The sequence below is a fragment of the Molothrus aeneus genome, chromosome 4 (assembly GCF_037042795.1).
Source record: "Molothrus aeneus isolate 106 chromosome 4, BPBGC_Maene_1.0, whole genome shotgun sequence".
NCBI classification, from domain to species: Eukaryota; Metazoa; Chordata; class Aves; order Passeriformes; family Icteridae; genus Molothrus; species Molothrus aeneus.
In genome coordinates, this window is record NC_089649.1 from 60,396,321 (window position 1) to 60,423,422 (window position 27,102).

Genomic DNA, 27,102 nt, shown 5'->3' on the forward strand with positions numbered 1-27,102 from the left:
GAATAGGAAGACTCTTGCTTAGTGGTTATAGTGTTCCTTTTAGTGCAATCCTTACTTGCCCAGCTTTTAGACATAGTGATAGAAGAGCAGAATTAACATACACCTTTATGGAAAGATTATCTATTCAGATAAGAGGTTGTCTTGCTGTCATAGGCTGAGATTAACTTGGTGGCCACTGGATGTCATTATTACTCTGAATAAATGAACCCGAGTTTTGTTCAGGCTGGCAATTGGAAATACAGAATCACACAACAGGTAAGGATGAAAGGAACCATGCTGGTCATCTGATCTGACCAGGTGCTTTCCATTCAGAGATGATTCTTCAAGGCAGTGTGGAGGAAAGGTCTGCAGCAACTCTCTCACAGTGAAACTTGAACTCAGAATCCCTTCTGTCAGCCAGAAAAAGTAGTAAGGAGTTGGAAAGTGAGAGGACCTTTTCCTTCTCTGTCCATCCAAAGGCAACTCCTTTGTGGATACATGATACCATCCTCCCTGACACTTTTATTTTTGCCTGACCAGCTTTCTTATTCTGTACCTTTATTATGTTTAGCTCTCCTGAAGGCAAATGATTTGATTCAATTTGCCCTTTATTGAAGGACAGATTTCTCCCCTGCCTATCCAAAGCAATAGATTTTGGGAAAAAACTTTAAATGGCTTTTGTTGTGTGACTTCAAAAGATGTCCCTTCAATTAGCTTGGGAGCAAGTCTATGACAAACAAGTGTATGAAATTTCAAGGCCAATATGATTGCTTATGTGTATGCTTGTGAGTATGGCAGCCCTTATGTAGAAGGAGGTTTTTTTAATTTGGGTTTTTGAAACATGTATACACTTTTAAAGTTGAGGTGTCATGCAAATTCTTATTCCTTGATTTCAGCTCATTATTGCTGGTTTTATTTCTCTTTTTGGCTTCCTTTCATCACTGTTGTTGCTGCTACCAAATTATGGAGGTAGTGTTTCTGCTTCTACAAATTCCGTTAGTGTGAAGTTAATTAATATTGCACCATTAAAGACAGACACTGTAAGAAGAAATATGCTTTATCTACAGAATTACTTTTCTCAAGATGGGTAACATCAGCATGTAAAAGAAGCAAAGTTTTGGCTGATGTGGATCACAATATTTCCAAACAATTTATTGGAGGCATCTTGAATATTCTAGTTGGGTATGTGGGTGGGTTTTTTTCTCTTAATTTCTCTTGGTTTCAGTCAAGCTAGGATTTTTTTTCCTTAGATTTGTGAAGTTCCCATTGAAACTCCTTCAGTGGGAGGTAGTTTTTATTTTGCTGGTCTGCAGTTGTTTGTTTCTTATCAGAATTTGTTATAAATAATACCACTTACAAATACCTGTCTTCTGTCATGGTTTCATAAGGTTTCTTATGAAACCATGAGATCTGAGATCTATTATGTATCTATTACTTGTAAATTGAACAAATATCTAAGAGATTGTTAACCATTGTATCTAAGCATTGATGGTTTTGAAGAAAGGAGGGACAAAACCAGAGATGAGTGTCTTGCTGGAAGAGACTCTGAAAAAGGGATGGACATAAGAATGGCTGTCAGCATGACTGAGGTCCTTCTTGTAAGAGGAGGTGACAGCAATATTGCTTGTGTGGTCAAGTAAACAGAGGGAAGGGACAGGAACTGACTGCACCTTGTTAACACAAGAAACAAGGAATAGAGTGGCTTAATCTCAAAGACAATATAGCTACAAGAATGATTTTTTTAATAAATATTGTGAGAATAATTGCACGCTGAAATTTGTCAGAGTGATGTTTGGAACAGACTCCCGGCTGAAGTAACTTGAGCAGAAAATTAAAATTTTAAATTGGAGCTTGATGCATTTATGTGAATTACATGAGGTTGTTGCCTTAAGTGGTTCTGTAGAAGTCTCTCTGCAGAAAAGGAAAGTGTTTATGTTGGCTGTGGGGCATAGTGTTAACAGGCACTTATTAGCAACCTAAGTGATGATTTCCTCTGTTATCAAATGCAAAAGTGTTTCTTTAAATGTGAAATTGTGATAAAAATAGCTCTAAAGCAATGAGTATTACTTGAGGCAATTCAAAAGTCCTTACTGCTTTTTGTATCAAGTATGTTAAGGAGCCCTAAACTGATTTTTTAGCAATTTTTCTTTTGTCAAGATTGGTCAAGGTGCAGCAGGAGGGATGTGGGCAGCCCCAGGTGCTGTGCTGAGGGGCAGTGTCAGCTCTGGCTGGGTTACTGCCTTACATACTGCCTTATACTGCCTTATACTGGGTTGGCTGCTTCCTATTCCTTCAGTTTTCCCAAGCTTTTTATTGAAAGTGCTGAGGATTGACAATCTTCTCATTTCCTTCTAATACCTTTTCATGCCAGTTCTGTCAACTTATTCTCATTATTCTTTTGATCAAGTTTTATTTATTCCTTAGTACTTTTCTGTTTCTTTTTTTTTCACCACCTTCTACAGTGTGCTTCCTCCCTCCTCCCCATATCACTTGTGATCTTTGTGTTTCAGATTAAACTTCATCTCCTCTAGTAACACAAGCTCTTTAATCTCTTTCTCACCCTGTAAGCTGTTGTCTTGAATAGTTCCTGGTTTAAATTCAAACCTAGGAGAACAAGATTATACAGCTAATCCAGATGAAATAATACTTAAAAAAACCAGAATTATATCAAATATTTCCTGGTTTTCCTGGGAATATTTTGTCTGAAGTATTGCAGAAATGCATTTAATTCTTTTCTGCGTCCTGCCATATTGACGTGAACTAGACAAACATGACTATGTCCAATTTTTAAATTACAGTATTAAAGAGCAAATGGAACAAAAATTTACAATCTAATAAAGATTGTAACACCTAAGTACAGGCAATTTTTTTGATTCTGGATATAGAATATATATATAATATATATATATATTATATATATATTATATATATAATATATATAGATAATATATAGATAATATATATTATATATATATAATTTTATATATAATTATATATATAAATATATATTATTATATATATATAGAATTCTATTGTATTTGTCTCCAAAGGTACTAATTTTAGAATGTGTTTCTTTAGTATGAAGTGCTTACCAAGAGTGATTATTTGAGAAAAGTTCCAGTTGTGATAACAGTCCTCTGCTGCAGTGACTTGATAATCTTACTTGCTTCCCACAGTCCTAATTGCCTCTCATCCAACAAATCACAGCTATGCTTTTTGTTCAAGATTCTGATTCTTATAGGTCTGGAAATTGCACCATGGTAAAGGGGGCTGGTGATCGGAGTACTGAGCACGATGGCTTCATGTGCTGGTGACCTGCTTCTCCCCACCACCCCAGCTGCTGAGAGCTGTGTGCTTGTTTTCATGTGCTGGCATCTTGTGTTCTGTAAGCCAGAGTCCTGAACTCTTCAGGAAGCCATGGCATCTGTAGGTGACAACTTGGTGCAGGCCCACGGGTGTGCAATGATGTTATCTGCTGTAATGTGGGCACTGAATTATTGCTGCTGGCTACAGGATTATTTAATTCAGGCCATTTTTGGTTGTACAGCATGTGCAGCTTTCCATATATCGGACTGAAGGAAAAAAACAGATAATAAGATAAGGACAAACTATCTTAGACCTGTCACGTCTTCAAAAACTGCCCTTCAGGTATTTCTGTTCTCTCTGTTTCTGTGATTCTGCAATTGAATCACCCAGCCTATTTTTCCTGACAGATTGCTCTTGCAAAGCAAAGGCCAACGCACTGTCAGCTTCAGTTTTGAAAGTTCAAATTTACACTTACTGTCTTGGGGAAATATTGTCTGGCCTGATTCTGACACATTCCATGTAACTTTAGGTATCACTCTAGCTAACTCATCTAGTTCCTCCTGCAGGGAATGTCCTGCTCCACAGGTTTTCCTTAGCATGGTAACAACTCCTAAACATTGTAAACTGTCTGACTGTCTATTCTATGGCTTCATGTTGTTTAATGAAGGTGGGCTTTAACTTTTCCCTAAATTATAGAGGATTTAATTTCTGAATCCATTTGCAGTAGTCACAGTATTCTTATTTTCAATATACATTGAGCTTCAATATCTCTTTCATCTGTGTATCAATACCAGAGAGAAAAAAATGTTTCACAGTGTGTATACTGATTCAGGACAGGTAAAGCTGACACAGTTGCCTTTGCCCTGCTTTCCTCAGACCTGGCTTGGAGCCCCTTTTCCTGTGCCTGGTGTGGCAGGCTTTGCCGAGCTGCAGTTGTTTTCCCTGGAGCTGGCCCCAGTGGCTGGCCAGCTCTGGCTGCTTCTCTGACTGAGCAGCTGCTCTTCCCATTGGTGCACCAATGGACAAATAGATTTTTTTTTTTTTTTTGGTCTGCTTACTTCAGCAGCCTTACTTTAAAAAATTCAAGTGTTTCTAGGTCACACATGCAGGAGCTTCCCTGACTACATGGTTGCATTGTTTCCTAGTGGATAGCATGTTACTCTAAAAACTTTACTTTGCTTGCATCCTAAAATTCACCAGGGGAGCATGTCCTGAATGAATCCATTTGCTGTGTAAGTGTTTCAAGGCAAAAAAAAAAAAAAAAGAAAAAAAAAAAAGAAAAAAAAAAAGGGAAAGATCCTGATGTGTCCATCTCTTGAATGTTGTGAGTAGGTTTGGTCATTCTGTTTTGGAAAGAGTGTAATCAAGCAGTACAAGGTACGGGAGTGAGCAACAATGATCAGATTTGGGAAGTGGCTTCTTGAGGAGAAAAATCGGGGTTAGATAGCTCTTAGGGGTAACCCCATGCTGGGGAAACACTCAAAGCCTGAGTGCTTCAGAAACAAAGTCTACCAGAGAAGGTTTAGAATTTATTCTGAAATGGCATGCTGTCTTTTCTAGACTCTTCTCAATCTTTCCTCAAAAGCACTTGGAATTTATTGCAAAAATCTTGTGTACATGGTTAGAGTTACAAACTTTATGAATCGGATGCTGTCTTTGTCAGAGAAGACATATTAATTAGTCTAATTAAACTTTTTTGAGGATTTTTAGCAGCTTTAATGTATATTTGGCTAGAGAATACCTCTTTTTAAAAAGGGATTTAGCTGGAAATATGTTTGTGATACACAATGACACTGGCCAAATCTTCCTCCCCATAACTCATTATTTTAGCAAAGAAATTCTGTTACTGATATAAGTATCAATATCAATTTTGGCAGCAAATTGAGCTAAATCTGGAAAAGGACCAATTAACTCCATAGACACTGTACAATATGTCTAGTAAGGAAGCATCTTTGTGATGAGTCCCTTTCAAGTTAGTTTTTTAGACAAGTGAGCCTTGCTGAGGAATAGTTGTGATAAAGCTAAAAACTTCTGTAGATGCTGTGTTACACTCTCATTTTCTTTACCAGTCTTCTTAAAATGATGTATTTGATGCAACAGATAACTGTGTATTTAGGAAAGTTTATATAGGAGTGTTACATTTTGCTCCACCAAGGTCTTTTAAAAATACTCCTTCACTTGCACAAAAACAGTCATGGAATAGGTTGTACAGCCTGTGCAGTTGAAGGCTGTTCTGAAAATAAGCTTTGATTTTACTTGTCAAAGCTTCATTTCCAGCATGATTTTGCTTTGTTTTTTTGCTTTGTTTTTCTTTTCTTTTCCTTTTTTTTTTTTAATTGATCCTTCTTCCTAAGACTCTTGACTCAGATTCAAGGATTCCTTAAAAACTGTCAGTGAATTATAGATGAGTAGAGAAAGCAATTCCAAGTCAGTCTAGGGACCTAAAGCCTGCAGGTGGACACCAATGGCAAACTGGTCTTCTGGAGATGCTCTTGAAATGAATCTGACACATTAGCATGATAACACAAAGTATGAATCAACCAGTTTCTGAATATTTTTCTACGAGCTCTTTTGTTCTGTGTGTTTATCTTCTCCTTGAGCCATGATAGTGACTATAGTTAAAGACACTATTCTTTAAAATACAAGTGAGAATTTCAGAGTATAGAACAAAGAGCTCTTGTGGCAATAAGAGACGACAGGTGAACTCTTGCAGCTTCATGCAGACTGTGGGAAATTAAAGCAGCTTATGCCTTATGCTGTCTACAGAATATAAAAAGATGTTTGTACTTTCCATTACAGGAGGACAAATGCCTCCACCAGTTTAGCATTTTCCATTTAGCATCACTTGAAATCCTAAAGTGTCCTCTTTGTAATAATTTCAAACATCTGGCTACAGGCTATGTAGAATAAAAAAATGCCATAACATCTTCACTCTGCCTAGTTATATTCTGAAAATAAAGTGACCTGAAGCAAAGTCTAGATTGGAAGCCAGTAATTAGTGGTGTGGCCCAGAGTTCCAGTCCTGTTCAATATCTTCAATAATGACCTGGATGATGGTGGAGCTGTTTGTATCTGTAGAAACATGATGCTTTGTGGAGTCTATTTTAGTATATGAATTGCTAGTCCTCAATGAGTTCTTAAGAGCAAAGGTGAGTGTAGGACTTGGGAAAAATAGCATAGGAATTTTTCTCATCAGCTCTAGTTCCCAGTTGTGGGGGTTTTTGGTCAGGATTTGTCTAAGTTTAGAGCAAGTGTTTGAGGAGGTGATCTCATAGTACTTCTGGGAACCATTCTGCTGTTAAGCCAGGCTTGCAAAAGGTTACTCCAAGTTACCCTGGTCCCTATTAATTCACTGGACTGCTGAGCTTGTACAGTATTTCTTAAAAACACAGAAGCAAAACTGCCTTATATTCATGTAGTAAAATACAAAACTGAATGAAAAGCTGAAGCCTTCCCTGAAGAGTGTTTTAAAACTTCTGCTAAGGATACAGGTGACACATTGCTGCTTATAAGTGGCTACTCAAATTTTTTGGGAATATTGCTAAGAATAACTCAGAGAAACATCCTTACAAAGAAAGGAATTTCTGGAGGTAGGGAGGGAGGGAGGAAGGAAGGAGGAGAAAGAGAGAGAGAGAGAGAGAGAAAGAAAGAAAGGCCAAAAATATTTCAGTGCTCATTCAGCTAGTCACTGATTTCAGCAGGTGTTTGGTGTCTGCCTGCACTTCCTGCAAACTGCTACCAGACACACCAATTAAGAATTGCTTGAGGCAGTGATTTTGAAGATGGAAATCCTTTTTCAAATTTTCTCAGTTCTTTTCCTTTTCTAGCCATGGGATGTTTCCATCCTCTTTTCACAGTAACACATAAGGCACAAAGTTTGTTACTGCTGAAGCAATTTCCAAGTCTTTTATCAAGGCACAAGCACTTCATACAAGCTATGAGCTGCTGATCTGGGACATGAAGGCCACCTCACCCAAGGGTTGGTTGATCCAGGCAAAGGAAGATGCTGTGTAGGCACCAGGCACAGCCTTGGTGGGTCTGATAAAAGTGCAGAAATGCTGCCAGGACCCTCTGGGTTCTTGCACATTCACGGTTCAGTAGGACCCATGGGAAGAGGTCTACTCTGTCATACCAGCCCTGCTGTAGGAGTGTGGTAGAGTTGATAAATTTCTAATGGAGACATTTAGTGAGGTGCTTTGTTTATATCTATTGTGGATCAGCTGAGATTATGTATTTACTGGAGATTATAAATCAACTTTTTATCGGTTCCCTGAGACAGACACAACAGTATTTATTCATCCCTTTTCTGTACAGAACTCATTAAGTGATGCATGGGAAAACAGCTGTGTGTCTGCATGTTCGCAAATGAGTTTCAGTCCATTAAAGCTGTGCTGTGAGGCTTCAATTCCCAAAGTTGTAACAACATATGGCTGATGGGCCATTTGTAATATTGAAATGTTGCAGTTTTGCATTTGGGAAGGACAGCATCTTACAGGAGAGGAGTTGTCTGAAAGTGGAAGTGTGATTATGGAAATAAGAGCACTGTGGAGATAGATATATAATTTAGACTCAACAATGAACAAAAGACTTAATTGCAGATCATCTAATGCTGGGATGAGAGTTTATCATCAGTGAGGACTCCTACTCATAGACAGTAAAACAGTGCTCACCTGAGTCTTGAGAAGATTCTATGTAGCTGTTCTCTGCTTAATTAGGTCAGCTGGAAATGCAGTAGACAAGCTTTCCTGGAAAGATATCCTCCAACAGATGTGAAGGAAAGAAAGACATCAAAACACCATGGAGGCTGATAGCAGTTGCTGATCATTTTCCCTTATCCACTGAAACATAGTTAACACATGTAACTAAACTTGGAGCATTTTCTTATACTAATATTTAAAATATGACTTTGTGCTACTTTATCAGACTTTAAAAGGTGAGGTTTTTTCACTTACTGTAGCTGATCTAATAACAAATAGTATCTGTTTATAAAACTTATCTTACTCTGTGTAAGTTGGACTCTGCTTCAAATGTTTAGAAGCAAATGAACATTTCAGATTTTCCTGTTTCCTTAGTGCTTGAGTATTTGATAATGCTTACAAATCTGTTATTAAGAAATAAATCTAAATAAATTTGACCTGTGACTTCCTTCCAAGTGTGTTTCTCACACTGGGGAGATAATCACCACTTAAACATTTTTGAAGGTTCTTAACCTTCAAGATTAACATTTCAGTTTTACTTTCTATTATATATTGTAAAATTACCCATTATTGCAAATTCATGTCCTAAGACATAAATTTATCCTCTACAAATTAGGTATTAATGCCGTGGTATGTTGGTCAAGCCCTGTAGGATAGCATGCAGTTATCATATTGAGTAGGAGGGTATGTTTTCTACTCTTGAGTGCCTTTGCTTTTGAAACTACTGGCAAAAGAAAAAAAAATGGGAGGTATATTATTGATTAGTATTTTGAGGGATTTTTTTAAACCTGAAGTAAATGTCAAGTTAAAATTAATTGGGTTTTGATTTTTTTTAAATCCAAACCAGATTTTTTTGTCATTAAAAAAATGTTAAGATGAAATATTCAATAATTTCCATTGTTTTTAAAACAGCAAATGTGCTTTGGGTGTTTTTATGTTTGTTTTTCTCTTAACCTTAATATACCTTAGTCTAACTTTCGTAACTTCAGTTTGGCAAAATACAATAAAATAAAAAAACATTTGCATCTAATGCAATTTCTAGATGCCCTGGAGCACTTATTTTCATCTCCCACTACAGTCCCAAAAGGATGCAGGTCTCTGGATTTCCATGTGCTGCATCTGCCAGTCCCACAGGGACATCTGAGGTACCCAAGGGCATCAGAATGATAGTATCTTCTCATGTTTAAAAAGCTGAGTCTTAGCCTCCTCAATTATTTTAATTTACTATTTTTATATTTTGTTATTTATGGATGCTAACCTGAGTCTAAATGCATCACTGAAAGGAAGTTCTGTCAGAAATTTTGTCTAGCTCCAGCATACCTCTAGTATTTCTTCCTAAATAAGCTCAAATATATATGCTGGCTGCTGATAATAATCCTATGTGAAAGATTCCCATTTCCCATTTCTTATCTCTGAACTTTTTGCTTCTCTTGGAGATGAATAAATGGGGACAAATTATGCCATCTAAGGGTGCAGTAAAAAGTTAGCTGTTACTCCAAGAAAAAGCTGCACAAAAAAACCATCTGGGGAACTTGTAACAGATCCTTTAATTCTCCCTCTCAATACTTCCATGATCTAACATGCCATTTAGTGAAGAGAAAATCATGGGACTCAGACACCAGACACTTTCAAAGCTGTTTTAAGTTCTCAGTACTCAGTAACAAAAATCTCCTGCTGATTTCTGTGAATTTTACATCAGACTTGTACAGCCTTGAGTCTGTGATTTTTTGTACTGATTATTACCTGGGAAGATACTGATACCTGAATAATCTTCTTGTCAGAGTTATAGCTGTAGTAGTGACCTGTAAAAATACACATCTGGGTACAGAACAGAGGTGAAATACACATATTATCTGAGTTGCCTTTGTTTTAAACAGGAAGGTAAGCAATTTGTAGCTCTGTTATTGAAATATATTTTGACAAATTGGGTTACAGAAATGGTCATGCAAAGAGAAAATTGTGTCCAGCAGGGATATAACTGTGAGATTAGCATCCCCTGCAGCCAGAGGAGATTGTAGAGCAGTGCTTGGAGTGGTACAAAGAAGGTAGGAGGAAGGCAGTTGTTTTGCACCTTACTTGAGCAGCTGCTCTGAAGCCTGAGATGCAGAAGTTCTCTCAGCTGCCACATGATCATCACCACTGTGCCATAGCCTTGGCTAAAGGAAGAGAAGATAGTTCTAAAGCTAGAAATTAGTTCCATCTCAGTGCTTTTTCAGTCCTTGGCCCCAGGCCAGCATGGTTGTCCTTTACTTTTAGGAGTGTTTTATGTGGTGTGGTAGCAGATTAACAGAGAAATGCTGAACTTGTGCAGTATTCTGGGCTTTGCATGCCTAAGTAAATTTTCCCAGTCTATTCTGAGCAGGGATACAATTTTTTTTTTTTTTTTGTGGGGCAAATGGAATATTTCTGATATACATTTTTTGTGCCAAGTCTGTACAAGAAAGGACAAAATTCAATTGCTTGAATATGAGCAGATAGTTTCATCTTGATGCCCTATGGTACCTTAGGTGTCCCTGTGAGACTGGCAGATGTGACACAGAATATCACAGAGACCTGCATCCTCCTGTAGCTGCAGCAGGAGGCTGAGGCAAGATGCTCCAGGGCAGCTAGAAATTAGACTAGACTAGATGTAATTATTTCTGTCTGTGTGTGTGATTATATTTTGCAAAATTAGAATTTTAAAAGTGTTCCTGCTTTTTATAGAAAATGAAAAATAAGAGACTACCAAATCACTATTTCCTGGTTCTTTTCAGTATCTTGCATTGGATGCCAGAGGCTTTTGTCTCTTTGTTCCCCACATACAAAATGGGTAAAATATGTCATTTTACACAAGAAAGTTATCCAAAAAGGTAATTTCTGTTTATAAGTTGTTCATCACTGCAGTAAACTCATCACAACCGCATCCCCAAGGAATTAATTCCAAAATAAATACTTAAACGGTGACTACTCAATAATAACTGGTAAATGGACTTGCTCACTGAAATCACAGATCATCCTGTGCACTGAGTGCTAAAAAGGGGAAAAGAGTATTTCTTTTGGTGCCATCTCCTGCACGTTTCAGGCAGCAGAGGTAGCCAAGCCCTTGACAGTGCTGTGAGGCAGCATGGTGGCTGCACAGGGATGCAGAGCAGGGCTGGGGAGTGTCCTGTGCTACCCCATGTCCAGCCTGAGCCTAGGAGAAGGTGTTTGGGGTGTGGGCATTCCCCTGTGGCTCTAGAATGGACAGGAGACAAGATGGGGGAAGCTTACCTGGGAGCAGCTGGGGTCAGGATGCTCAGTGGGACATGAGGATCTCCGCAGCACAGAAACCCAGACTCTGGGCAGAGAGCAAATGAGGACCCTGACTGTGCAGTAGGGGCTGAGTTGGGAATGGGAGACTGTCCAGATTATATGTCCAGATATGTCCAGATCATGCTTTTAAAATAAATAGATAAAAAAAAATTAAAATCTATTTATTAAAATAAAAGAGGAGAGGTTTAGCACAGATGTTAGGAAGAAATCCTTCACTATGAGAGTGGTGAGACACTGGATCAGACTGCCCAGAGAAATTGTGGATGCTCCAGCCCTGGAAGTGTTCAAGGCCAGGCTGGAGAGGTCTCTGAGGATCCTGGGATAGCAGAAGGTGTCCCTGCCCACGGCAGGGTAGTGGAACAAGGTGATCTTAGAGGTCCCTTCCAACCCATTCTGTTTCTCTGTTTCTGTGAAATTTTTTAGAGGGAAACAAAGAGAGTGAAGCCTGTCACAGTTGCATATTTCCTTACTCCTGTAATCCATTTTATTCTGGGATATTTAATTGGCCACACTAAATCTTTCAAAAAACGGGTGCCCATGTCCAGGGCACTACAGCACTTCTTCCCAACCTCTGTTGCATGACCTTGTTAACAATTCTCTTCTCCCTTTAAAATGTATCTATATGTACATTGTTTACCTGGTCTGTGTTGAGAGTGTCTTCACATTTCATCAAAATCTTCCAAATTGCTGAGAATACTAAATGTAACTGATATTTAAATAGATTATTGAGTTTGACAGGGATAGTTCAGCTGTCAGCAGTGCCTGTTGACATTTCTCCATGCCACTTTCTTTTCCATCTTTTGATGGTTACAATAAGTTCCATTTTCTGCATTTTAGCTGATGATTTTCTGACATGGCAACATTTTCTTTACTGTAATTCAGTGCACCATAATCTTGTTTCATTTGCAGCTGATAAATCCATGCCATACTTTATCTCCCTCCCTTCCACCCAATCTTCTGTCTCTGCAGCTTTGCACTTTATTCCATCAACCTTTGAATGAGTCTGTGGTTGTCAAACTTGCTCTACTGTTTAACTGTCTTTTGTAAATACATCAAAGCCAGGTTTTTCATGCTCCAGCCTAAGCAAATATCCATAATGTGACAGTTTAAAATGAAAATTTTACCATCTTGACATGTTATTTGTACCAATTCTGAGCAGGTGATGAAATCAGGTCCCCTGTAATTAAAACATTTCATGCTCTTTTAAATTTTCCCTGAAATAAAATGGGATGTAGCTGTTTTCATTTCTCCCAGCAGTGCCTGTGTGCTTCTCCTTACTGCTGACAATTGAGGCAAAGTGCTTTAAGTGTCTTCTCAGTCACCTACACTGTCTTTTGCCTTTAGCTTATTACTGCTTCTGAGCACTGTCCCAGTATGTGTCCTATTCTATTCCTTCTTAAAGAGGTTATGAAACCCTCCTTTTGCCTGCTTCTCTTAGTTCTCTTTAGAGGGTCTAGTTCAACCTGATTTCCAGCAATTTAATGAATCCTTTAAGCTTATATTACTCCTACTATTTCTTTTCTGTAGTGGGAGGAAGGAGTTAAGATTGTATAATGTAAATGAGGAGAAAAGCTAGTAGAGCACACACTCCATAGTGTTGAATAGGCATGAAATCTTTTGAAATGGATGGAGAGGTTTCCACTGGCTTCAGTGACTTTCTGATTAATTCACACCAAAATGGCAATTGGGAGCATATTTATGAGCATTTATGAGTATTTCTTAAGGTTTTAGAAGTTAGCATGATAAAAAGTAAAACAGAAATCTTTAACAGAGGAAATAAAGGAAACTCCGTGTGTTATGTGGCAAAAATAAAGGGCTTTTCATTTAAGTAGCAGGGTTTGCTATTTATTGTGAAGGGTAATTTCAGAATCTTGTTCATAACTTTTTCAAAATAATACTCTCAAGAAGAGTTATTTGAGATAAATGTGACCAACTTATAAACCATACACTATAGGAGACTTTAAAAGGAGTGTAAGTTTATTCCACAGAAGTCTCCATAGGTAGGAGGGCAGAATGCTGATAATAACAGTATACAAAAAATACTTTTTTTCCTTTAAGAAGCATCCTTGACATGGTGGAAAAAAACCTTCAGAAAATATGATGGGCTGATCAAGAGTAACATTTTTATCTGGAGGTATAGTCAAAAATTATAACACCCTATAATTTTTTTATATGGTACATAGCAAAGAGGTTTATATTACAGGAAATTATTCCAGGCAGATATGGAATGAAGGTGACAAGTTCTACTGCCTGTTTTCCTAAATTACTGCTACAAAGCAGTACCCACTTTGATTATATAATTATTGACTGGTTTTAAAGACTGAACCTTAGTTTTCTAGTTTTTAAAATAAGATCCAGGCTTGTTTGTCCATAAACAGTATTAACTACCTTTGGTTCACCCACATTACAGAAAGTTTTCCACTCAGGTGGAAAAAAAAGAGAAAAAAGGAATGAAGAAATAGGGTCTTGAAGCCTTCATGATAATGTAGGCTCTTAGGGTGACCAATTACCTCAAGCTTTAAATTGTTTGAAAAAACACCTTCTCAAGTTGTTTTCCCATCCCAGGAGAATTTTTTAAAAACAACTCTCTCACCTAAAAGGGCAAGTGAAAAGTTTGATTAGGAGACACCACACCAATTATTTCTGGGAGTTATTTGGTTTTCTTGGGCCTGGTTTCAGGCTTGAGGCATGGATTACATCCCATACCATGCAGAACATTGTGCTTTAGGCTTTGCTGAAATGAAAGAATGTAAAATAAAAACTGACAATGGAAAGTGCTTTGGGGACTTGGCCCTTGAGTAAGGTGATCTGAGAGGGAAGTGCTCAAACGACTTACGAAGCTTAGGAGGAACACATCACTCTGGTGGTGGACACAATACTTTGAATGATGAAAAATTGCAGTGTTCCCTATCAAAGCTATTTTTCCTCCAAGTGTCACTATGAGAGAGTATTACTGACTCCTGTTTGCATCCATTTGCAGGAATCTCGGTGGCCTTTCTTATTTGGAGCAATCATTGTTCCATCATTGATACAAATTGTGATTCTGCCTTTTCTTCCTGAAAGCCCTCGGTACCTTCTACTCGAAAAGCATAACAGGAGCAAGGCAGAAAAAGGTAGGATATGTTCCTTTTTGCAGCAAAGAGTGTTTATTGTAAGAATTCAGACTGGAGACACCTGATTCTGATACCACACTAGAAGCAGAATATCCTCATAGGAGAGAATCTCTTGGCAATAATTTTTCTCCCTTTTTCATTTGTCTCTGTATGCGTAAATATAGCTGTAGCTTTGAAGTTTTTATAAATTAAATTCTCTATAAGGTATACCTCTATAAGGTAACTTATATAAGTTACCTCTATAAGGTAACTTATATAAGATTACACACACAGTGATATAGAACTAACCAAATCATCCTGCTATTGTGTGCCAGCCACTCTGTGCAGGGTTCATTTGAAAGTAAAAGGTGGTTTCAGTCACCATGACTCTCCCTTATCTACAGTTTTGTCTAATAAAAACACAGATTCCATTGCTGCTTTTTCCCCCCAGTATTTGCTGTGTTCTGTAACTCAATAACCTTTGTTGATCTAATAAAAACCCCATACATCTGTTTAACTGAAAAATTCCAGTGCTTCCATATTGCTTCAGCTTCAGAGACAGGGAATATTTTGTCCTTACTTCAGGTTCCAGGTATAAAACTATTGGCTTGCGTGATCACAGTTGCTGCATTCTTCACCCCAGTAAATTTACTATTGTCCCAATATAGGTGAGAGAGTGTTAAAAAATTTAGTTTAGCTTGTTATAACAGCATATGAAAAACAGGAGTCTATAAAAAGGAGTCTGATTATAATACCAAAATACCAAACATAAGTTCTTTACAAATTATTCTTAAAAACTTCACTTGAATATGACCCTTAACATTTTTAGTCATGAACTAGTTGCTTGCAAAAACTTGTAAAGTGTGTATCAGCCCCTGAAATATAAATTTAATAATCTTTAAGCATGAAATTAATGCAACTCCATCCAGTTTCTTCTATTTTGAAACTAAAAATTGGCCTTTTTTATTCTGAAGAGCCCTCTGAAAAAGCAATAGTATACTGGTGAAGAGACTCCCATGTTGTCTCAATTTGGTATTGAATGAAGAATTCTATAAAGTTTGGAGCCTCAGACACTCAGAGATACAGTTCAATGCTTAAAAAAAAAGGAGCACAAAAGCAACAATGTTTGGGAAAGTGTTCTTAAGGACTCAGCAGAGTTTTGAGGAGGCAGAGAGCTTCTCCAAGGAAAGGGCTGCCCTGCCAGCTGTGCTCAGAGCACCCAGCAGAGGTGCAGGACCCAGCTCAGGTTGGCTCTTGGGTGGAAATTTCTGCAGCACCATGGCTGGGCAGGGAAGAAATGCTTTTGGGTGCCAAGTTTAAACTGGCTCATTTCTGCCTGATAAAACTGTAGATATATTTCCAGAGCTATGGCTGGCAAAGGCTCTGCATCTGCAATGCAATTGCATAATGTTACACTTGCTCTGAGGAACCATTGAAAATCCTGCTACAGTACCTGGGGACCTCAGCACTGACAGTGAAACTGGACCTCTCATAGGTAGAGTTTAAAAATTAGAAAACATGGCAGTAAAATAACACCACCTGCCTTGAAATTCACACCATTTACTGTTGCTGATAGTGTGCCAACTGCACTCTGGGATGTTTTCAGCACATATGTTCTGAAAATAATTTGAAATCTAATCCAGAGGCATTGGAGGTAGGTTTTGGAGTAGAAGACATCAGGAGAGCAGTTACCTGGGGAAATGAGCTTTAGCCACTGGTTTACTGATTAAAAGAAGATGGCTTTCATGAGCCACCCTAAGGACTATAAATTTAGATACTCAGAGAAAAAAGAGACAGCTGATATAAAAAGCTTTTCAAAGTAACTGCATATGAATATATGCTTTTGGATTTTATTAAATCTGTAAGAAAAGACTCAATTCTGAGATATGTTGTAATACACCGTGTAACTCATTTTGAGTGTGGTCTGCAGTGAAATTCAAAAAATAGGAGAGTGAATCAACAATCGAGACAAATCATCTGGATATTCGCATTATCAGCAGAAATGGGGGAGGAAAAGTCTAACTATTAAGGAGACTGGAGGAGTTGTGATTTATTAAAATGCCCTTCTGCTTATAAGTCATATAATGACAAAGCAGAATTCTTCATTTTAGTGATGACTACAGCAATGTTTTTAAATTATTTGCCTCTTAGCTTAAATCTGCATATTAATATTGGAAAATTGCAACGCTTTCTACTGACTAAATCCCTTTTCTTTCCCTTAATGGATCAAGACTATTCATGCAAATATATATTTCACTGTGGATTATACCTTGTCAGAGAAATATAAAACTATTATTTGCAAAAGGTCTGCTGTATTTAAAGCAGATGACTATGTTAGTTTATGAAATACTCCAAAGTATGCATGTATGTCAAAGCTCCTAAAATGGACCCGACAACATTAATCTTCCTAATTGTTATAGAGCAATAATATCCAGTGAGATAATTTAGGTCATTGAGTTTCCACAAAGTTTTGCCCCTGCTTTCATCCCCTTCTTTTCTTCTCTGTCAAGCTCTTTTCTGGCAGATGTCTTTAAGGGGCAAATAAGAGATGAGAGAAGGGGAAGGACCAAAATGTGTTGTGTAAATGATGAAAAAATGAATGGATGAGGGTAGAGGGTTAGAGAGGCATCATGTGCAAGCCTAAGCCACAGCACCATGAGAGAAGCGGCGCGCGGCTGAGCCGACCTCTGGCCGGTCGGACACACGGACTCCGTGTCTGACTCGCTGCTCTCTGCTGCCAAAAGCAGCACTGGCAGACGAGCTTTGCTCATCTTCCTGCATGTCACCAACCTGTATCCTACTCCCTGAGACCCAGAGGATCTGAACTATCTCTCATATTCCTGTCTCACTGCTGAGCATGGGAGAACTGATCCATATGTTTTGGGGAGAGAACAGTCCACTGGAACAACAGCATAATCTGTAAACTTGCTTTGCTCAAGAAGCAAAATCCGGTAATGAAGCAAGGGCAGAACCACTCTAGCTCCTCTCCCAGCTCCCATAACTAATATTCTTCTCATTTGATAAGAATAGAAGGGAAGAAATTGCCTAGCATTTAACTGGTGTGATCCTTCTTAATCAAGGCCAGACAGCAGAGGAGAAATGGATATTCAAGGGGTTGAAGAGAAGGACTTTGGAAGGAGATTGTGGAAATGAAAAGTGACAAGGATAGAAACAGGAAGAAAAAGAAAAACTTGCTGCTATAATTACATCAGTTTACCATCCAAGTTCTAGGACAGTTAAGACAGGGATTTCACACTGGCTGTCTATTAGTTTCATGCCAAGTGCACCCCTGACCCGTGAGTATCACAACGATGTAAAATAAATAAAATCAGTAGTAGTAATAAAATGGAACATTTGTTACAACTAAAAACATGGGTTATTAAGACTTGCAGTTGGTGAGTTGAGGTGTCTTTTTTCAAGTGCACTGTTACAGGGAGGGAATCTTGCATTTTCTATGCAGCCACAGTAGCAGGTCATGTAAATCAATAATTCAGCTGGTATCCCAGCTTTCCAGAGAAAAAATATTATTATGTCTTAAGGGTCAGACAACTTGGATAAAATGTCACAGCAACATCTGTTGGTGGCATACAAAATCTGTTCATGCAGTATGTTGGGTCATACATTAAAAGTCCCATGGTTATGAAAAAAGCATTACAATAGGTATAATGAGAAGCATAGGTTTAAATTTTTAGAAAGATGGATTAGGGTTGACATCTTTTCACGTGACAATAGAGCAAGGCCACTCCTGATTTAAAAAAGCAGGCAGCCAATTTTTGACAAAGCCCTTCAGGGGGCCCACATGGACTGGAGAGGTGTTAAACCCAAACTTTAAGAGCAGGAACAAGTTGCTACAAATCCAGTGATTAAAATAGGTTGTTATGACTGACAACAAGCACATATATGATTTATTTTTGTTTCTCTGTGGGTTTTGTATGTCTGTCAGGATTAGAAACTATTCTTACTGGAAAGGAAGAGACAGCCATGGCTACTACACTTGCTGGCTTACGGTGATGGCTTCATCTCAGACACTTACCTGCCAAAAGCTGGAGTGATTGTGGTGTGTCTGATTTGTTTTTAAACTTTTCTTAAGCCTCCTGTCTTTTAGAAAGGATATTATGTCATTGGACCTTTAATACAACTCTGTTTACCAATTCTTGTGTTATTTTAGGGTGGCATGTATATGTTTTGTTTTACCAGTACATATTGGCTAGTTTCAGGTGAACCTGAACAGGCCTATTGATGTGTGTAAAACCACACCTACAAACAGGCAAAGATGTAATCCTTAACTGGATAATAACTCAAAAAAGATCTGTGTGTTCTTTACTTAGAAGAAGAGGGAGGTGACATATGGGAAAAGCCTGAAGTCATTTGTCTGTAGTTATATTTCCTGAGATTTTTTTCTTAAATTTTGCTATGCTGCATGCTAGTAGATAATCTATATTTTTCTAGATTTAAATAGCATTATTATATTTATATCTCTTGTAGGAAGATATACCTGGGTTATTCTTCTGGATATTCAGTACTCTAATAAAATTAGTTTATATGAAATAACTGTTAGTTCATTTTGTGAATTATTTCTGTGTTAACATGGAGTTATTACAGGGAAATTTCTACTAACTATCTTGAACAGTGGCCAAATAAGATCCTGTTTAAGCAGAACTTAGAAAAAGATGTGTGAGACAGTGTGACACTGGATATAATATAATTGATCATCAGGGAAGTGAATGTATCCATGGGAAACAGATGACAATAATACTCCTGCAGCTTATTTTAGTTTTTTTCCATTTCTTTCAAAGAATAAGCCTAAGCAAACTTTGACCACTTCTCTCTTTTTCTGCCCCCCTTTGCCTGGTGCTGGCTTTATACTGTAAACCACTCAATAACATTTTGATCTTTTAAAATTTCTTCTCAAAGTTCACATGCTAATTCTGTTGATAACTACTTTCTTTGCCAAGTCCTGGAAGTACTATAGTGGAAAAAGAATTAGTAATTCCCTATGTTGCTGAGATGTTGAGTGCCCTTCTTCAGTTAATTTAAAGGCCTGATTGGTTTCAGAGATGGTACCAACTGATTTTTTTTCAGATCTTTGAACCTTTTTCAGGTGCTTCACCTTCACTTAGGTGAGATGAATAAAAACTGGTGGAGTAAATTGAAGGGTTTCCTGACTTCTTTCCCCTTGACTGGAACCATCCAGTTCTTTTCCTCTTTATGAAGGCAGTATTCCAGCTTTTGGAGGCTGAGCTTCTAAAACCTTCTGATCCAAGGGAATTAAATAGGAATCTGGAAAGTTTTAAAAGCTTCTAGAACTTCAACTCCTTAGATGTTTTAAGTGTTACATGAAAATAAAGCTTCCCTACAGAGAGAAGCAGCCAGTCACGGAGGGAAATGAGTCATTGCAGTGAGGAGAGGAACGACTTCTGTGCTTCCAGTGCCAGCAATGCCAGGGTTTAGACAGTAAAACTAATAAATTGAACATCACACATTGAAAAACATTTGAGTTTCCCTATCTCTCTGCTAATGCAGAATTTCTTTCCACATTATTTATATATAAAATTGTGATTCTTATGGTACTGAGATGTTGAGTAGCAGGAAAATGTTTTTCCAAGAAGGTTGGGTGATGTCTATTCAAAACTGTGCATGGATAGCATAATAATTTCTTAGTATTTCTTGACTTGTTGGTAATTTTAGTATCCATCACCATTGCCTAGTGGCATTTACATCTTTTTACTTAATGCCATGAAGGAAAGCAAAGAAATCAGGTATCTATGCTTTTCCTGCCTTGTACTTGACAATTTTGGTAATTGCAGTTTTTTAGTTCCTCATCCCTCTAGAAATACAGCAAACTCCCTTGTGCAAAAAAGAGAGATTGCTATCTTTTTACTTGATTGCACCTATATTTTTGACTTGTGTGACCTAAAGAATGCTGAGGATTTTAAGAACAGGAAAAATAAAGAAAACTGTGCACTGACCTATATTACACCAGATGCTTAAAAATCTGAGAGAATCCTTCCATGCAAGACTATGGTGATATATGTCTGGTTGTTCTCATCTTTACCTTAATTTTTCTCGATCGGCATTCTAATAGTACTGAGGAAAGTGTAATTTCAGCATGAGACATTGACTTAAACATACTGTAGGCCCACATTGTTTCTAATTTTACATCTCTTATCACTGTCTTTAAATATATCACACTGGCTAAAATGGGTGTTTAGCATGTTATTTATTAAAAAATGGGCAATAACCAAGGAAAAAACTGAGCAGCTTAACTTTAGTTCTGAGGTCTCAAATTGTTAATTAATTTCTGATTGTACAGCCTGTGTGAAAAGATAAGTGAAAGTGCTTTTACTAAGAGATTTAAAAGTTCTGACCTCTCCTCTCACAAGAGAGAAACTGGCTATCAGAATATATGAATGTTATGAATTGACTCAACACTCAGAGGTGGTTCATGCCTTAAAAAATCATCCTCCTTGTTAAGCAGAATCAGGTGGGCCCATTAAAATGCATTAGAAGTGCTGAGTGCCTCAGAAAAGCTTGGCCCAGAGCTCAACTTAGTTCCTTCCACTGCCAGGAGCAGGCAGAATGTGCAGCCTTGTGCATTCACCAAAGTATCAGAGAGGGAGGCTCTGGGAGGCCACCAGTTCATTTGTGTGTCCTATCTGTCACAGAAATGAAATGCCACAAATTGCCCTTTTCACCTGGGTAAAGATAAAATTTTGCAACTTCAATATCTAAATAAAGTCTGGAAGTATTAACCATGACTAGTCAGTATCTCTAATTTTCTTGACCATCAAAGGGCTTTTTATGATCCAAAAATGTGTAAACATACTGAAATATGTGGTCACTTGTTAATAGGCAGTGTTATGCAAAGCTGTGGATAAGAAAAAATGGTTTTTCTCTTAGGTGAACTAAATGAACTTATTCATTTAATAAAAATGACAATTTTAAGTGACCTGCTGTGTAAAGGATTGTTTTGAATGTTAGCATCCTACTGGGTTGCAAAGCCTTGTTGCAGGGGTGTTTGTAATGTCATTGTTTCTCTGCAGTGACTCGGAGATGATGAGCATTTTAAACATCTCTTAAAATGCCAACCCCTGGGGTATGTTCATTAGATTGAGACAAAAGTATCTATGACTGCATAGACAGCATCTGTCAAACAAGGTTGGTGGAGACACATCACATTCAGTTGTGGGTATCTCTGTCTTGAGGGAGGTGTGAGGTGTAAAACCTGTCTTATTCACAGTGGAAGGATAATTCAGGAAGCTTTCAGTGTGCAATACTAAATGGTGTGGTGTGTTTCTGGGGATTTAAGGTTGGTTGGTTGCTTACATTGGCCATGTAAATTTGTTCCCATGACTCCAGCAATGACAAATATAAAGTCTTGAAATGCTCTGGGTAATTATTTCTAGTATTAATTACCTTGACAAAGTGATTTCTTGTCTATATGCTAGTAAAAACAAGAGGTAATATGAAGAATAGTAGTTATTCCTTTCCAATGTCTCCCTTTTTTTGGTTTACCAGACTTATATGCATTTTTACATCTTACTACTTCTTTTACATCTTACTACTTCTCTGTCCAATCTATCTCCAGCAATGAAGCCAGCTATACTGTTAGGCTGCAAAAGTCAAGTCAAATAATGTTCAGAGGCACTCTGGTAATATTTTCAAGTCACACAGACTTTTCACTCTTCACTAGACCTTAGGCTGTATTATATATGAAATAACATAAGAGAGATCTCTTAGGGAGACAATTTATGGTTGTGTTTCAGTTTTTGAGCCCAATAGAAGGGATTAACCAGATCACATCCAGAGCAGAATGATATTGTTGGCAGAAGAATAATTGAGTTGTAGCCCATGTTTGCCTCCTGTTTGTGCCAAATATTTCTATTTTAAAGAAGCAAGACAGTTATAAATGCACACAGTGCCAAGTGTCTGGCCTAAAGTACATGTCCTTTCTTTGCAGCATTTCAGAGATTCCTTGGGAAAGATGATGTGTCTCAGGAGATAGAGGAAGTTTTGGCAGAGTCTCGGGCCCAGAGGAACACCAAGCTGGTGTCGGTTGTTCAGCTGCTGAGAACGCGCGCGGTGCGATGGCAGATCCTGACCGTGGTCGTCACCATGGGCTGCTACCAGCTCTGTGGGCTGAATGCTGTAAGTGTCCTGCCTCAGGCCATGGCACCTCCTGGGGAGCCCCTTTCCCTTATAACGAGGTTTGAATTACACTATTTACCCACCTCTGTGAATTCCCTTCAGCAGTGACTCTGTGAGAGCAGTGTGTGGGAAGATCCACAGAGATCTGTATTGCCTGGGGGCTTGTAAGACAAAAAATGTTTGAGGAAAGCCATGTTGGGTTAACTTTGAAGGAATACATGGAAAGGTAGAAAAGATCAGCAAAGGAAGAGGATGCAGCTTTCACATCTGATACTCAGATTCTCTGTTTCTGAACATGCCCCATGCTTATTCAGAGTTTTTTCAGTAGACATTTCAGCTTGGATTCATTCAGTTCAGTACTTACAGAAGTCATCAAAATCAAAACTTCCTATAAGGGATTTTAAAAGGTTGCACTGCATATTTGTTGTTTTTTTTTGTTTTTTGGGGGGTTTTTTTGTTGGTTTTTTTTTGTTTGTTTGTTTGTTTTGTTGCTTCAATATTCCTGTCTTGGAAAGTGAAGCAAAAGAGGTAAAAGACATCAAACAGTGAATCCTATTGGCCATTAATATGTCTAAGGCTAATGGATATCAGAAGTCTCCTTCACAACCTATCTGAGCCTATATGAGAAGATCACAATTCAGTTTAGGTCTGAAGATCCCTCCACCTTGTCCAAGCCCTTGGTTAGAGCAGGAATGGCTTCAGGGCTGTCTCAGGCTACTAAGGGCCTTGTGCAGTTGTGTTTTAAACATATTCAAGGGTCAAGAGTCCATAACCCTCCTGGGCAGCCTCTGCCAGGTGTTTACACCACTTATGCTGTGGAAAGTGTGTTCTTTATGTCCAGCCAGAACTATCCTTGCTGCAGCTTGTGGCATCTGGCTTAGATGCTTTATGCTGCTCAAAACAAATATTCTCATGAAGCACCTCAAAGGGAAAGGGATTTTTGTCATAGTTCAAAGGCATTACTTGCTTATATATATAAGTAATATTCTTACTGATGCAAGGAACTCTCACTGTGCTCTACATCACACTCCAGCTAGATTTTCCCCCCAGGGCTAATAAATCTATGTGCTTTTGTATCTGTGAACATTAGCTCAGGCTTATCTCAGGTATCTCTATAGCTTTAAGACTCCAAATAAAAGTAATTTGTCTAAGACTATTTAAAAGATTAATGCAATTGGAACTCTGGTATCTGAAAGCTTTTTGCAAAATACTAGGAGGGCATTAAAAGAGTTTTTTCATCCTGTGGGGTAAACTACAATAATGTTTGTATAGGTGGAATTTTCTTCTAATGGTAGGATTTCAGTGCTAATGGCAGGTTATTTTATTCCTCATTGTGGATATATTTTTGAGGAAAAAAGCCCCAGAATTATCTTGTCATCCAGTCTTTCTAAGATTTATCAACACATAATGGAGAAAAAAATGACACTTATAGTAGTAAACAGACTGTTCAATGGAGCACATTGCCTATAAGAAAAGATCACAACTAAATTTTCTGGGGAAACTGAAGAGTTTTGTGACTTTGAGAATACTTGATAGTTGATGGAAATTGTCAAGTATTCTGTGGCAGAACGAAACCACACTCTCATGGCTGCAGTGAGGGTGTGGGTAGATAGTCAGGCAACTTAAGTCCAAAATGGATGCCAGAGTTACTTAAAAGTCTCATTGGATGGCCATTTTCTGAAAATATGCCTCAGAAAAACTGTCTTTGTCAGGGAACCTGTGTGTTGAGTTGGCTATTTCAAGCCTTCCTTTTTATTATTATTCTGTTTCTCCTCTCATGCAATGTCACCAAACATGAAAAAAAATTATTCACACAAAACTTGTGTTCTGAAATGGATTATTTAGATGGTTGTAAGTAACAGTTAATAGTAAAACCAAGAGAATTAAGAGAGAGGTCAAGAGAAATAGCTGGACCACTTGGCTTTCCTGGCTGATGCTGCTCAAGCAATCTGAAGCTCCAAGATGAGAGGACAGGTCCAGGTGTGCAGATACTGGTGAACCTGCGCCTTGGTTTGCCTGAGTGCATCTGAACCAACCTGCTGGGTGTGAGCCAGCACCAGCCAGGTTTTGCTGGCAGGGAAGGCTCCTTCTAACTCATTTGCTTTGTCTGTAGTGTCCTGTTAATCAGTCTGGTCTTTTCCACAACTACCATCTGGACAGGGCATATGGGAAAGTTGGGATTCCTTCAGGCGACAATCTCAGGTCGTTCTCCAGGGAAATTGCCAACTGGCAGATTTGTGTAATCATCCTGCTGGTACCTGAGAACACTTGCTTCTTTTTAAGGATTTTACTTAAGATCAAAATTTGTTTTGCTTAAAACAGTACATTTGTTTATTTCCACATGGAACATAAATCATGGTGAAGCTCCAACCATGTTAATGTTTTCAATTAGAACAAAATACCAGACAGTCTGACCTAAACTGACATAAATAAAATATTTCCTATTAGTATCTTTTACTCTGTTAACATTTACCTGATACATATAAGTCTTAATAAACTTGTTTATCCTCCACCATTTTGTCTCAGTTCTAAAGAAGTCACAAAACTATGGTGAAGTTTCACTGGTGAATGTTATACTTTTTCATATTGAGGAATACACTGTATGACATACTGCTTTAAGGGGGTCATTCCCAAAGTGGGAAATTGATGTGAATGAGACCCTGATGCCTACCAGACTTGCTATTTTAGAATATTGCCACTATATATTCTCTGCTTGGACATGTCACTGCTGGATATGGTTTTAATGACTAAACATGACTGACTTCCTCTAAGTCATACAACCTGTATTTCTGCCCTTTAGTGACGGCTACTTCAAGCCTCTGATTAAAACAGCATATTACTTTTCGCCAAGCAACTCTACTCTTAAAAGTATCTTTTCTTTCTGTGGATAATAAAGAGAGATTGGGGAGATGGCTTGACTGCAGATATCCACACTCCAGTAAGGTTAATAACACGTCACTCCTTCTGTCCAAAAAATGAGCAGCTTCTTGTTGCCTCACAACACCTCTTTCCTGTTCTCTTCTCTGTTGTTACATGCTATTGAAGTATTCCATAAAGCTACACAAACCTGCTTTGTAAGCCACATGAAACCTGTTTGTATCCTGTTGCTCAAGCTTAAAGTGAGTTTCTTTGATTTACTCCCAAAGTGAATTAAGCTAAATTGAGTTGAAGCTGTTTGTAATTCTGCCTGGGTCTGCAAGTGGAACTACAGCAGCATTGTGCCTAATGCACCTGGAATTTGCACTTTCCCTGCATCTGTTTTCCTGTTCAGCCCTCGGTGACTTGGGAGTGCTCAGAGTTTTAACAAGTCTCACCTCAAGCAGACTGAATGGTTGGACTGAATACCAATATATTGTAGTTCAACCTGTAATGATTAATAACTCCTTTTATTCTCTCTGATGCAGATCTGGTACTACACAAACAACATCTTTAGTGAATCTGGGATCGATCGGGAAACAATCCCTTATGTTACACTAAGTACTGGTGGTGTTGAGACTCTGGCTGCTGTTTTTTCTGTAAGTATGGTTATGAAAATCCATTAGCATGCTTGATATTTTAATATGATTAGATTTTATTTTCTTATACAGGCAAAAATATAAAAAGAATAATATGTTGATGAAGTGTAATGGTTGATAATGCAATTCAAAATATTATTTCTAATTTTAATCCTAAACCAAATTGTTTTCTTGGAATATTTTTTTAAGATGCTCTTTAATTTTAGATCCACAAAAGGAACAGAAAAAGTTGGTATGTCTTTCAGTGCTCTGTATGTGTGAAGAGAAGTAAGTCAGAAACAGCAAGGGCCAAAGTATATTACATGGTGACTCATAAATGAGTTCACCTGGGAGAGCAACCTTACCTGGCAGAGGTTTATTCACATCTCAGTCTTCTCCTGTGCCTGCTGGGCAGCTGTGGTGCTGTTTGGAGAAGGCTCAGGCAGCTACAGGCACAGTTCAGTGTGGCTGGCAGGAACAGCCACCCAGGAGGTGGAACTGTAAAGGCAGCCTGCTGGAACAAGGGAGTCCCATGTGGTGTTCAGTTGTGCTGCCTCACTTAGCACAAACAGGCATCCTTTCCCAACCCATGAGCTCCAGAGCAGGTCCTTTGCTCTGCTCTGAATGTAGAGGGAGATGTCAATAGAAAAACTCATCCATGCACAGGAAAGGACTAGGGAAAAAATACACTAAATGAGCAAACTAAAACTACAAGTAACTGCTAAAGGAAATACATTTATGTTTGCACTGCAATAGATAAGAAACAATGGGAGAAGTCTTAGGAATGGAAAGCTGCAAACAAGCCCGTAGTCCTTTCTTTGTAAGAATTTTTCCTTCATATATTCTATACCAACTCTACTTGAACAATACTGAACACAGAAGCAAGCATTTTTAAATGTCAGAAGAATGGTTTTGGAAAAAGATTCCTTTTCAGTGGCAGAGTAACTGCTTGTGGCCTACAAAATGTTAAACTAAATCCAGCTATCAGGTATGTTTTCTTATAGTCTAGGACATAAGGACTCTACAGGGTCACAAATTACCTTCTGATGTTTGGGAATTTCCACAAATCTGGGTTTTTTAATTAAAGATACTTTT

General features: G+C 38.1%; 1 protein-coding gene across 2 annotated transcripts in view; it reads left to right on the forward strand.

Moving 5' to 3' along the window:
- SLC2A9 (solute carrier family 2 member 9) overlaps positions 1 to 27,102 on the forward strand; it is a 76,715-nt gene that overhangs the window by 14,403 nt on the left and 35,210 nt on the right. For both annotated transcript variants that reach the window (XM_066549195.1, XM_066549194.1), the window contains exons 6-8: positions 14,254 to 14,386; positions 22,326 to 22,513; positions 25,918 to 26,028. In XM_066549195.1, coding sequence (XP_066405292.1) covers positions 14,254 to 14,386; positions 22,326 to 22,513; positions 25,918 to 26,028 — 432 coding nt within the window. The remainder of the gene's footprint in view (positions 1 to 14,253; positions 14,387 to 22,325; positions 22,514 to 25,917; positions 26,029 to 27,102) is intronic.